General features: G+C 44.2%; 1 protein-coding gene and 1 long non-coding RNA gene across 2 annotated transcripts in view; both read left to right on the top strand.

The window, feature by feature from the left end:
• The window catches only part of LOC120943161, a 12,846-nt gene extending 11,868 nt beyond the window's left edge, over positions 1-978 (top strand). The window contains exons 2-3 of the long non-coding RNA XR_005750269.1: positions 280-359; positions 948-978. This is a non-coding gene — a long non-coding RNA (uncharacterized LOC120943161). The remainder of the gene's footprint in view (positions 1-279; positions 360-947) is intronic.
• Positions 979-2,980: 2,002 nt separating this feature from the next.
• The window catches only part of LOC120943150 (annexin A1-like), a 46,864-nt gene continuing 35,864 nt past the window's right edge, over positions 2,981-13,980 (top strand). Inside the window, 5 exon segments of the mRNA XM_040356289.1 lie at positions 2,981-3,073; positions 4,750-4,862; positions 5,158-5,205; positions 5,208-5,246; positions 12,701-12,780. Of these exon segments, the coding sequence (XP_040212223.1) occupies positions 4,832-4,862; positions 5,158-5,205; positions 5,208-5,246; positions 12,701-12,780 (198 nt within the window). The 5' untranslated portion in view covers positions 2,981-3,073; positions 4,750-4,831.

Below are 13,980 nucleotides of genomic sequence, written 5' to 3'. Positions count from 1 at the left end.
ATATATAATATAATATATATATAAATATATAATATATATATATATATTATACGGTACTTCTGGACACCTTTTTTATTTTCATCACGTATGGCTTATTTAATAGTAGTAGTACTGCATATTTTGCTTTACACTGTGTATCCCGTCTTGTGCCAAATTCTAAAACCATTGTGTATTTCAAATGTGCATCCTGCTTTTTACTTCAAGTTTTACTTTAAACCTAATTTTAAGGAGAATCTCATATTGTACTGTATAAACATGAAGTATATTTTGTTTCTACAGACATTCGAGTTACAATGGCATTCATTTCTGAGTTTCTGAGTCAAGCTTTCTTCTTGGATAGCAATTCGGACCAAGCCACTGTACGTATCTTCAAAAATAAGTAAAGATGTATTGCCATTATAATATAATTAATATCATTGCTTATTATTGGTGGTAGTAGTAGCAGCCAAAGTGACCAATTGTTAATTAACACATTAGAAAGTACATTCATTCCAGCACGTAAATTTCACTTCAGTGAAAAGAGAAAATAGTGTCCCTGCAAAATAATGTACTGTAAGTAAATAAATGGGGGGGGGGGGGGACACTTCTGGACTTTAGGACCTAGGTTGGAAAAGGAAACGCGTCCTAGTTCAACCTTTCAAAAATTGCATAGTCGGGTGCCCTTTCCCTAATTCATCCAGGGGAAGGCAAAACAACCCATATAAATGTTCAAACTCCTGACCCCGAAAGGCAATTGGCCACCCAAATTTGCTTGGAGTTTAGTGAGTTACACTTTGAATGACAATTGCGCGGTCATGCAACACCTCACCCAAACTAAATTTTTTACAATTTACTTCCCACAAATAGCTTTCTTTTGGTGATATTTGATCACTACTGGGGTTCTTATTTTTTGCCTTTTTATAACCGAAAAAATATAAAATATACTAATATATTTTTCACCTTTTTAGCAACAAGTTTCTGGCGGTCTTCAAGCAGCTCCTTCCTATGATGCATCTCCAGATGTCACTGCCTTAGAAAAGGCCATGAAAGCGAAAGGTATTTATGGTGTCGATTATTGAAACTTGTAAGGCTTGTATACGGGATGTTTTTACAACCTCTCCTGAACGATTTAATAGTAACCCACGTTTAAACCGTCTGTTTTGCCGCGTTTGCGTTTTTAGAAGTCTGTGTGTGTATAATATAAATATACATTTTTTTTTTTCAAAATGGCCAAAAATGAAAAACACCTGTAAACGAAACGCGGCTAAATGCAAGTTAACACCACATTTTTAGAAGCGTTTGCCACTTGAAATGCCTCTAAACTCTTCTGAACCCATTTTTTATTGGCATTCCAAAAGAAGACTCTAAACTCAACTGCCTAGAAACTACTAAACGTGTACATGTAATCATAAGATAACATAGATGAGAGTTTTGGAGCAGTTAAAAAAAAAAAAAAATGCCTAACTGCTCCCAAACGTCCGTTTAACCAGCAGCATTGTACATGAGGCCTAAATTTTACTATGTCTAGCGCCAAAGTAATTATGGCATTTAACAGTCTTAATAAAACGTGTGTGTGCACTACGTTCGGCGCGGGAACACACCTAATTTAAATGATCCACGCCCCCTACGGGATCAATAAATTACGCGCGCTTACGCCGGCCATTTTTACGGAGCGCCCACGCAAATTACGGAGCTACTGATTCGTGAATGAAGCGTAGCGCAGGTAATTTACGGAGGCGTAGCCACTGTTAATTTGGGAGAATGGAGTGTTGGATTCACTAGCTTTTTTTTGGGGGGGGTGAAAGTTTTACATAAAAGCTGATCATTGTAAGCACCCCCTGCAGTAGAAAATACTTTGTTTGAAAAATAACAGATCTACTGGCTGGATCACCAGGTGAAAATAAAAGGAAAGCCTAAAGAAAAATAATGCAGCCATTCCATCTAATGCCGCGTATACACCATCACTTTTGATGGAAAAAAAACTACGTTTTTAAAAACGTCACTTTAAATGACCGTGTGTGGGGAAAACGTTGTTTTATGTCTTGTGAAAAACGACAAAAAAAATTGAAGCATGCTTCATTTTTATGTGTCGTTTTTCAAAACAGTTTTTTACTTCACAGAAATTGATCGTGTATAGCAAAAAAACGACGTTTAAAACAACGTTTTTACACACCGTGCATGCCCAGAAGCTACTTGTGAAGCGAGCTTCAATGGAAAAACGTGGTGAACGTAACCTCGCTTTGCTAGAACATGTGAGAAAAACGATGGTGTGTAGGCAACTTCGTCTTTGAAAATGATGTTTCAAAAACATCGTTTTATTTCATGATTTAAAACGTCGTTTTTTTTCATCACAAAAAAATGACCGTCTATACGCGGCATTAGAATTGGTATGCTGCAATATAAAGGCTTGCTTTTGGGTTTAGTGCTGCTTAAACTTATCACCTGAACTATCAGTCTGATACCTATGATTGTGTGAAAAATTTCAACTCCCAATGCTGGCAGTCTCACACACGAGAAGTATCTTTGTCGAAACAGCAATGCCAAATTGGTGATCAGCCTTTTGCAGACCAGCCCAAATAAAATACTATGGAAAGTATTTTTAAACAATCTACTGAGCTATTCATCCTGCATGTACATATAAGTATGAATGAGGCAAAAATGTATGTAGTTAGACCATTTTCTCTCCAGGTTGAATGTTTTTTTTTATTTTTATTTATACAGAACAGTAAATCAGAAAAATACTGCGTTGAGGACAATAGATGGCGCTGAAGAGCACAGTAAATAAGTCTATTGTGATCAATTTTAGTTCCAGGTAGTGGCCATAATGCAGTATTTTTTACCAAGTTACTCTCTAAGGACGAACATTTTTAATCCAGAGAACTTGAGGCACAGTTCAAAATGCTATAGCTCTGTATACATATGCTAAATGCTTTCAAATCCAAATAAATGCATGATTTTTTTTTTTTTTTACCCTTGCTATTTTTTTTTTTTTTTTTTAAGGGTTGATGAGGCAACTATCACCGCTATTTTGACCAAAAGAACTAATGCACAGCGCCAAGTCATTAAGGCTGCTTACCAAAGTACAACAGGAAAGGTATTGTACCAAAATGATTAATGAACAACAATATACCTATGTGAAAGCTTTGCTTTCCATTTTCCTCTTTACTTGAACACCACAAACATCATAATCCTGAAGATAACTTGGGCTGGCCATACATTATACAATTTTCTTGTATGATTTTGGTAAATCTAAAGGTAAATTGTACAAGGTCAAACCTAAACACTTTCAAAAGTAATCAGGCAGACACTTGCACTATATAGTTGAAGATAAATCCTAAAGGAATTTGAACATGAAAATTGTATGACCAGCATTACTCTGTTCTCTCCAGGTTAGGACAGTGAACATGAACCCACAACCGGATAAAATAAAATTACTCCGACCTTTTTAGGGCTCCACTGATAAATCTGTAGTATGGCCTAAGAGCCGTTCACACTAGGGCGACACGACTTCCAGCACGACTTTCAGAGCGACTCTGACACGACTTGAACATGAACCACAGGGCGATCTGGGGCGATTTACAACACAACTTGAAGTCCTCTCCAGGACAGGAGACTTTCCAGTGGCCAATAAAACAACAATCAGCTCTGGGAGAGGGAGGGGGGCAGGAGAGATTTGCCTGAGAAATGTATGTTATCTTCCTGGAAAGTAGCTCAGATAAGACAGTGATCCGACTTCAGAGGCGACTTCCATTGAAATCAATGGGTACAAATCGCCTACAAGTCGGATTGAAGTAGTACAGGAACCTTTTCTGAAGTCGGATCGCCTTGAGTCGTGTGTATTAACACAGCTCCCATTCACTTCCATTGTTTTTCTCTACAGCGCGACTTGGACGACTTGAGGCGACATGAAGTCGGATCGCAAGTCGCCCCAGTGTGAACCGGCTCTTAAGGTGGCCAGTAAGAAAAGGAAATACTATGTATCCAGCCTCTTACCACAGCAGACAGAACATTGTGATTGTAACATACAACTTCTAAACGATTCCCTAAATTTTATGAGTGAGCCAAGAAATGCTGGCCAAGTAACACTGTGCTTTATAGCGGAGAGCACCAATCGTAGGAATTAAAAAAAAAAACAGGGCGGTGATACGTTTCTGGAATGAGTTTAAGAATTTTACTTCTCACTGGAGTGCCGGCTGTGGAGGGGCAGGACTGGCCATTTCAGGATCTCAGCGGCTTGCTGAGAGGCTGAGCCGGTGGCGGTCCAGGCATGTGGGTGGATTCGGCTCTGTTGCATCAGCTGAGCAGGCTTCAGCCCGCTGTCTGCTGAAAATGGGTCAAAGGAGTGCCGAACGAACTGCACTCCTGTGATCCACAGGAGAAATGCAGCCAAACAAGCTTTGGCTGTACTTCTCCTTTTTAAACCGATTTCCAACACATTACAAGCCAGCCTCTAGGAATAAGGCATTTTAAGCTGCTTTGGTTGCCACCCGTAATTAAATCTGCTGGATTCACTGTCGCAATTGACCATTGTCTGTTTGTTTGCTTTTGGTAAATACACTGTTACTTGGCATTTTTGCAAACCTACTTTATGATTTAGTGTTGACTTGCAGATGCGTTGTTGATCCCTGTTGCCATAAAGTCTGATCCTTTGACTCAAAAATTCACTGACTTTTAGACGTGTGTGTGTGTGTTTTTTTTTTTTTTTTGATCCCTTACAGTATAGTATTTAACTTGATGAACAGGTTTTGACTATGCCCAATGTATTTATAGCCTCTGGACGAAGCTCTAAAGAAAGCTCTTTCTGGCCATTATGAGGAGGTTGTTTTGGCCTTGCTGAAAACCCCAGCACAATATGATGCAAGGAGCTGAAATTTGCCACCAAGGTAATGTAAACACTACACAAATCATATGACTTATCATTTCAGACTTGGCTAGAGTAAATAATGATATCTCGTATCTAATTTTTCTGTACACATTCCAGAGGATCAGTAGATAAATGTACGCAGTCATACTGTACAATGTTATAGTTTACGGAAAATGTTTGTTAAAAATGTAATGGCACAAATGCTACTTTTAAAATAAAACCTTGCGTTTTTGTTACGGACATTACAAATTTAAATGTACTTTTGTAACAATGAAGGTTTTTTTTTTTTTTTTTTTCTTCACGGGTTTAAAAAGGGATTGGAACTGATGAGGATACACTGATTGAAATTTTGGCATCAAGAACAAGCAGGAGATCAAAGACATAAAGATAGCCTACAAAGAACGTAAGTATGCAAGGGAAAGGCTAGCAAAATGTCAGCTGTATTTTTGTGTTTGCTGAAAGCCATTGTTGATGTGATTTATTTTATTTTTTTCATATTACTGTCTGCTTTGCATTATATTTTCAGCCATGGTCAGATTTGTTGATTTTTATCTTTAGTGCATCTCTGTACGTCGTGCACCAATAACGTAAAAAATGACTATTTGGAGATCAGTGAAAATGTTGTTGGGTTCAGAACATATAGGCAGGCAGAGACCGATTCACTCAGTGCTGCAATACAACTATACTGCTAGAATGTAAAACTGTGAAATGTGTTTGAGAGCTGAACTAAAAAAAATATTAGAAGGAAAATCACCGCTCAAGGTGGGTCTGCTATAGGGTCATACACAGTGTAGGATTCCAAGGGTGCTGGCAGTGCACTAGGCAAGCATTGGCGTAAAATAAAGGATGGATGGCCGCACTCCAAACCAAACAGGTTGTCTTTATTTAAACGAACAGCAAAAACATACCGGATCACAGCAACAGAAACAGGAGGATAACCGACGTTTCGCACTGACTTAGTGCTTATTCATGGCTTATGGCCATGGCCATGAATAAGCACTAAGTCAGTGCGAAACGTTGGTTATCCTCCTGTTTCTGTTGCTGTGATCCGGTATGTTTTTGCTGTTCGTTAAATAAAGACAACCTGTTTGGTTTGGAGTGCGGCCATCCATCCTTTATTTTACGCCAATGAAAAAAATATTAGAGGTGATGGCATTATATGATTTTTAGTATTCTATTTAAGTTGAATCCGTATCGTTTGTAGAGAGCAGTAATGTATAGCTCATAAAGTACTTCCTTCAAAATGGATCTATTATAATCCATGTTCTTGAAGACAACTTTACCCACCTTTAACAATAGTCACCATTTACTGTAGCAAACTTTGTAATGCACACTTTCTTTAGCCTACAGTAAACTGTTTCTAACATGAAAGGGCCAGTTTGTTGTTGTTTTCCACAGGTCAAGTGTTCAGTCCCCCCCTGGTGTATGTTCCTTAGAGTAATAAGTAGAGGACTTATTTTCTGTACATCAAAAGCAAGAAACAGCCCAGATTTCATTCAGCCTTTGGGCATAGGGATTTATTTACTAAAGGCAAATTGTTGGTTTACTTTGAAAGATAATTTTTCCTTTGGCTTAGTGAATGAGGTGAAGCTCTGCTGCCCTCTCTCATCCAATCGGGTGCAAGCATAAATACTATTTTTTTTTTTTTTTTGTCTATTTTGAGCAGGGCGGACTGACCATTCGGTCAGTCAGGCACGGACCGAGGGCCCCTGGCCACTAGGGGCCCCATCAGGGTTGCAGCCTTGGTAAAAGCAGGGACAGTTTGTTGGAATCAGTGTTTTCTGACATCCATCACTGAATTGGCCACTACCGACATAATTTTGATGTACAAATCTTGATATTGTAGCTGCCCCGCCTCTCCACTGCCTTCTCAGCCAATGGGAGCACAGTGTACACGCCCCCTTCTCCAGCGCGGCTTTTTTGACATACGAGCAGGAGATGCCGACTGCTGGAGAGATGAGAGGGAGGAGGGGACAGCCTGCAGTGTGGGGTGGATTGCTGCCTCATAAAAGGTAAGCTGGAAGAATTGTATCACTCAGTGCTTACCTATCCTGGTGAGGAGGGGGAGGGGGAGGCTGTGTAGCAGTAGGGCTCCTCTTGCTGTTAGATCGTTTATCTGTGTGTGAGAAGTGCCATGCTTCTGGGCTGAACTTCTCCAATCTCTGCTACATCTCCCTACTCATCACCTGCCCACCAATACACAGGCACAGCCTCCTCCTCTCCTGTATTACCACATGCTATGTCTGTGAGCTGCTGGGCACTACAAGTACCAGCATGGCAGAAGGGGCAAGAGCAGTGTGTTCTATCAGGATGATTTTGGAAAAAAAGTGCTGGTGTGTGTGTATATATAGATAAATAAATATATATTATCTATATATACACACACCAGCACTTTTTTTCCAAAAATCATCCTGATAGAACACACTGCTCTTGCCCCTTCTGCCATGCTGGTACTTGTAGTGCCCCTGCAGCTCACATGTGGTAATACAGAGAGGAGGAGGCTGTGCCTGTGTATTGGTGGGCAGGTGATGATAGGGAGATGTAGCAGAGATTGGAGAAGTTCAGCACAGAAGCATGGCACTTCTCACTATATATATATATATATATAATATATATATAAATAAATATATATATATATATATATATATATATATATATATATATATATATATATATATATATATATATATATATATATATATATATATATATATATATATATATATATATATATATATATATATATATATATATATATATATAATATATATATATATATACTGTGTATGTTACAGTGCATGTACGTGTGTATACCTACCAGGGGGCGTCCATCCATTAAGGCACCACCCCCTCTATGTAGAATGTATAGATTCATGCATTGCATGAATCTATCCATGGCCACCCCCAATTCAGGTGTCCATCCCCTTTTAGGACACTGGGTGCCTACTTTGCGGGGGGGGGGGGTTTGAAGCACCTGATTAGAGCCATAGGCTCTAATAGGCTTCACATTAGGGTGGCTTGGAGCGCAGAGCACTCAGAGCCCATCCAGGTGGGTTTAGAAAAGCAAATTAATGTTTGCTTTTCTAACAATGAACCGGCACTCCGCCAATCAGGAAGTGCGGGTCTGATACCCATCATGTGATTGGCTGAAAGGACAGGCACTCCTATTGGACGCCTAGCAGGAGAAAAGAAGAGATGCAGGGAGTAAGCAGCTCGCCGCTTCCCGTCCCACATCTCACTGCCGTCACCCACTGCCTGACCTGCCACCAAGATGGGGCAAGTGTCGGTCAGACAAACAGGGGGGGGGGTGCCGAGGGTCACAGTGGCTGCATTTAATGGCACGGTGGCTGCATCTATGCCCCATCAAATGCAGCCAACTGTGCCCCATGTGGGGGGGGGTGCTGAGGTTCACAGTGGCTGTATTTGATGGGACACAGTTGGCTGCATTTGATGGCATAGTTGGCTGCATTTGATGGGGCACAGTTGGCTGCATTTGATGGGGCACAGTTGGCTGCATTTGATGGGGCACAGTTGGCTGCATTTGATGGGGCACAGTTGGCTGCATTTGATGGGGCACAGTTGGCTGCATTTGATGGGGCACAGTTGCTGCATTTGATGGGGCACAGTTGGCTGCATTTGATGGGGCACAGTGGCTGCATTTGATGCAATTTCCTGATAACACAATTAATAGATTCAGCTGCACATGCTTAGTTTGGTTAGTATTGCTAAAGAGGTTCCCCCCTTTTTTTTGGTGGTGGGGGGTTGGAGAATGCATGTGATCAGCACTGTCCAGACAGATTGTCGGGTTTTCAGTTTCATAGGTCAGTCAGCAAACTCCTCCTACAAGCTTTAACCAGTGCTTGGCTGGACACTAATAAAAGTCACAAGACTGCTCTAACTGCTGATGAGAAAAGGTATTTGTCAGTTTTATATTTGTTTAAATAATTGCATTTCCATGTTCTGTGTACTGTGGGAGACCAGATACCGTATAGTGAATCCTACATTCACAGTAGTTCAGGGGTGGACTGGGACAAAAATTTGGCCCTGGATTTCATCCAGACCGGCCCACTTAATTTTTGCACACACACACAAACTATACGCAATTGTCGGCGGTAAAAATAGCGGCGTTTTAACCGCCGACGCTATGGGCGGCTCAGTGTGAAAGGGTCTAATAAATCAGTTACTATGACCAGCGGCAGTGCATTTCCCCCCCCCCCCCCCGCTGCATATTAAAAAAAAAATCAGACACATACACTGACCCCCCTCCTTACACAAACACTGCCCCCCCCCTCCTTACACAAACACTGCCCCCCCCCTCCTTACACAAACACTGCCCCCCCCTCCTTACACAAACACTGTCCCCCCCCCTCCTTACACAAACACTGTCCCCCCCTCCTTACACAAACACTGTCCCCCCCCCTCCTTACACAAACACTGTCCCCCCCCCCCTTACACAAACACTGTCCCCCCCCTCCTTACACAAACACTGTCCCCCCCCCTCCTTACACAAACACTGTCCCCCCCCCCTTACACAAACACTGCCCCCCCCCTCCTTAAACACTGTCCCCCCCCCTCCTTACACAAACACTGTCCCCCCCCCCTTACACAAACACTGTCCCCCCCCTCCTTACACAAACACTGCCCCCCCCCTCCTTACACAAACACTGTCCCCCCCCCTCCTTACACAAACACTGCCCCCCCCCCCCCCCCCCCCCTCCTTACACAAACACTGTCCCCCCCCTCCTTACACAAACACTGCCCCCCCTCCTTACACAAACCCGTCCCCCCCCCTCCTTACACAAACACTGTCCCCCCCCCTCCTTACACAAACACTGTCCCCCCCCTCCTTACACAACACTGTCCCCCCCCCTCCTTACACAAACACTGTCCCCCCCTCCTTACACAAACACTGTCCCCCCCCCTACACAAACACTGTCCCCCCCCCCTCATTACACAACCACTCCCCCCCCCTCCCTTACACAAACACTGTCCCCCCCCTCCTTACACAAACACTGTCCCCCCCCCCCTTACACAAACACTGTCCCCCCCCCCTCCTTACACAAACACTGCCCCCCCCTCCTTACACAAACACTGTCCCCCCCCCTCCTTACACAAACACTGTCCCCCCCTCCTCCTTACACAAACACTGTCCCCCCCCCTCCTTACACAAACACTGTCCCCCCTCCTTACACAAACACTGTCCCCCCCCCTCCTTACACAAACACTGTCCCCCCCCTCCTTACACAAACACTGTCCCCCCCCTCCTTACACAAACACTGTCCCCCCCCCACACACAAACACTGACCCCCCCCTCACACAAACACTGACCCCCCCCTCACACACAAACACTGACCCCCCCTCCCTACACAAACACTGACCCCCCCCCTCCTTACACAAACACTGCCCCCCCCTCCTTACACAAACACTGACCCCCCCTCCTTACACAAACACTGACCCCCCCCCTCCTTACACAAACACTGACCCCCCCCTCCTTACACAAACACTGTCCCCCCCCTCCTTACACAAACACTGTCCCCCCCTCCTTACACAAACACTGTCCCCCCCCTCCTTACATAACACTGCCCCCCCTCCTTACACAAACACTGTCCCCCCCCCTCCTTACACAAACACTGTTCCCCCCCCCCCTCCTTACACAAACACTGCCCCCCCCCCTCCTTACACAAACACTGTCCCCCCCCCTCCTTACACAAACACTGCCCCCCTCCTTACACAAACACTGCCCCCCCCCCTTACACAAACACTGCCCCCCCCTCCTTACACAACAAACACTGTCCCCCCCTCCTTACACAAACACTGTCCCCCCCTCCTTACACAAACACTGTCCGTCCCCCCCTCCTTACACAAACACTGTCCCCCCCCTCCTACACAAACACTGTCCCCCCCCTCACACAAACACTGTCCCCCCCCCCTCCTTACACAAACACTGTCCCCCCCCTCCTTACACAAACACTGTCCCCCCCCCTCCTTACACAAACACTGTCCCCCCCCCCCTCCTTACACAAACACTGTCCCCCCCCCCCCTACACAAACACTGCCCCCCCTCCTTACACAAACACTGTCCCCCCCTCCTTACACAAACACTGTCCCCCCCCCTCCTTACACAAACACTGCCCCCCCCTCCTTACACAAACACTGTCCCCCCCCTTACACAAACACTATCCCCCCCTCTCCTTACACAAACACTGACCCCCCCCCTCCTTACACAAACACTGACCCCCCCCTCCTTACACAAACACTGACCCCCCCCTCCTTACACAAACACTGACCCCCCCCCTCCTTACACAAACACTGACCCCCCCCTCCTTACACAAACACTGACCCCCCCCCCTCCTTACACAAACACTGACCCCCCCCCTCCTTACACAAACACTGACCCCCCCCCTCCTTACACAAACACTGACCCCCCCTCCTTACACAAACACTGACCCCCCCCCCTTAACAAACACTGACCCCCCCTCCTTACACAAACACTGACCCCCCCTCCTTACACAAACACTGACCCCCCCTCCTTACACAAACACTGACCCCCCCCTTACACAAACACTGTCCCCCCCCCCCTCACACAAACACTGTCCCCCCCCCCCTCACACAAACACTGACCCCCCTCCTTACACAAACACTGACCCCCCCCTCCTTACACAGTCCCCTTCTTTTTGGTATCCTTTGCAACAAAACACAGCTCCCTTTATGTCAGTGCCCCCTCCCTTACCTTACACAGCAGGGAGAAGACACTCAGAGGATGCGAAGCGTCCAAGCAGAAGGCGGGAGCTGTTCAACTTTCAATGTTACAGACAGACGATTGGTTGCTAGGACTGCCCCTAGCAACCAATCACAGCTTTTTAACTTTTTAACAGCAACTTCTGCTCGGACAGTCTGTCTTCTATTGTATGGATGAGAGCGGCTGTGGGGGGGAAGGAGGAGGAGTTACACGGGAGAGAAGAGGTCTGAGAGGACACACAGGCAGGATGTTCAACAGGTTCACTGTTGTCACCCTGCACAGTGCACTCCACCCGCCATGCACCCCCTCCAGCAGCAATACTCTGCAGCCTGCACTGGAACCGTGCACTTGCAGTAGTGGCAACGGGTGCGGCCACCACCTTCCTCCCAGCCAGCAGTCAGACTCTGCAGCCGCATGACCCGATACCGATGTGCGGGGCCCCCTTCGTCCAGTACATAGCAAACACTGCCTGTATACATTCTAACTGTCAGAGTGTATACAGGCAGTGTTTGCAAATGTACTGGAGGAAAGGGGCCCCGCACATTGGTATCGGGCTTGCTGCTGCAGTGAGAGTGGAGCTGTCACATCTAAGCACTGATGATGGGGGTGCCCCCGCATATTGGCCCCGCCCATCCCCGACATCGTTTTGACAGCTCCACTCTCACTGCGGCCGCACGCCCCCGCTTGCCCACCAATCATCACTGGTCTGGATGTTTACACTCAGGGCGGACTCCGGGCTTTTTGGGGACCCATTCGGGGCTTTAGCCACCCCCTCCCGACGCCCCTGAGTGACAACTGGCCCACTGAGCCATCGGCCCACCGGGAAACTCCCGGTAGTCCCGATGGCCAGTCCAACCCTGACAGGGTTTAGTAACACGTTAGCCTTTTTTTTTTTTTTTCTCTCTTTAGTAAATCAATTGCAAAGTATCCAGGGTTCTAGGGTCTGTCCAGTTAAAAAAAAAAAGAAGAAACCCTGAACAAAAAATGCATTCAATTGTAAATGAATCAACTATAGGTTGTATATATGAGTTGCTCATATAATATAGTTACAAGTTATAAGTTACTCAAGCATATAGAAAGAAATACGATGTTGAAAATTTCCCATTTTTTATCTACAGACTTTAAGACTGACTTGGCAAAAGATATCACTTCAGATACATCTGGTCATTTCCAAAAGGGTCTGCTTGCCCTTTTAGAGGTATGTTCCTTCATATCGGTATAGACTTTTGCTATGTTAAATGTATTCATGCAGGGCTGGATGTACCATTGGGTACAATAGACTTGTACCTACAGTACAACAAAGAATAATGCAGTGCAGCATATACAACCCCTGGCAAAAAAGTATGGATTCACCACTCTTGGAAAATGTTCAATTAATTGTTGTGTAAAAAAACTAATTACAGACATGCCTCAACTATTTTCAGCTAACATTTTCACATTCATGCTTTAAGAAATGCGTAAAAAAAAACAAGCAAACAAACTGTAGTCGGTTGAAACTTTTTGCAGATCAAGCAGGAGGAAAAAATATGGAATCACTCAATTCTGAGGAAAATATCATGGAATCGCCATGTACTTTGCAGTTCTAAAATATCTGCATCAGATTACACCCTGAAACATGTCATCATCAAACATCCTTTCACTTGATGGAATAAGAAAAATTTCCAAAATCCCAATATAAACTTGTACATTTTATTGATGAGTGTCATCTGCCCCATACATTTACCCGACATGCAAGCCCACTGTAACCTTGTTTTTTTCTTTCTGTTTGGGTGTTAACCATTTAAGCCCCGGACCATTTGGCTGGTCAAAGACCAGAGGACTTTTTGCGATTTGTCACTGCGTTGCTTTAACTGACAATTGTGCAGTGGGGGGGCAACGTGGCTCCCAAACAAAATTTGACATTCTTTTTTTCCCCACAAATAGATCTTTCTTTTGGTGGTATTTGATCACCTCTGCGGTTTTTATTTTTTGCGCTATAAACAAAAATAAAGCGACAATTTTGAAAACAATGCAATATCCCTCAAAAAACTTTATAAAAAAAATATTTTTCCACAGTTTATGCCGATACATATTCTTCATGTTTTTGGTAAAAAAAATCGCAATAAGAGTATATTGATTGGTTGGCACAAAAGTTATAGCATCTACAAAATAGGGGTAGTTTTATGGCCTTTTTCATTTAAAAAAAATTTGACTTGTTACGGCGGCGATCTGCGTTTTTTTTTTTATATATATTACAGTGACTACAACATTATGTCGGACACTTTTGGCGCTATTTTGGGACCATTTACATTTATACAGCGATCAGTGCTATAAAAATGCACTGATCACTGTGTAAATGTGTGCTGCAGTGAAGGGGTTAAGTGTGTCCTAGCGAGTGATTCTAACTGTTGGGGGGCGT

The sequence above is a fragment of the Rana temporaria genome, chromosome 1, assembly GCF_905171775.1.
Source record: "Rana temporaria chromosome 1, aRanTem1.1, whole genome shotgun sequence".
Classification (NCBI taxonomy): Eukaryota; Metazoa; Chordata; class Amphibia; order Anura; family Ranidae; genus Rana; species Rana temporaria.
This window is presented reverse-complemented; position numbering and strand designations above follow the sequence as displayed.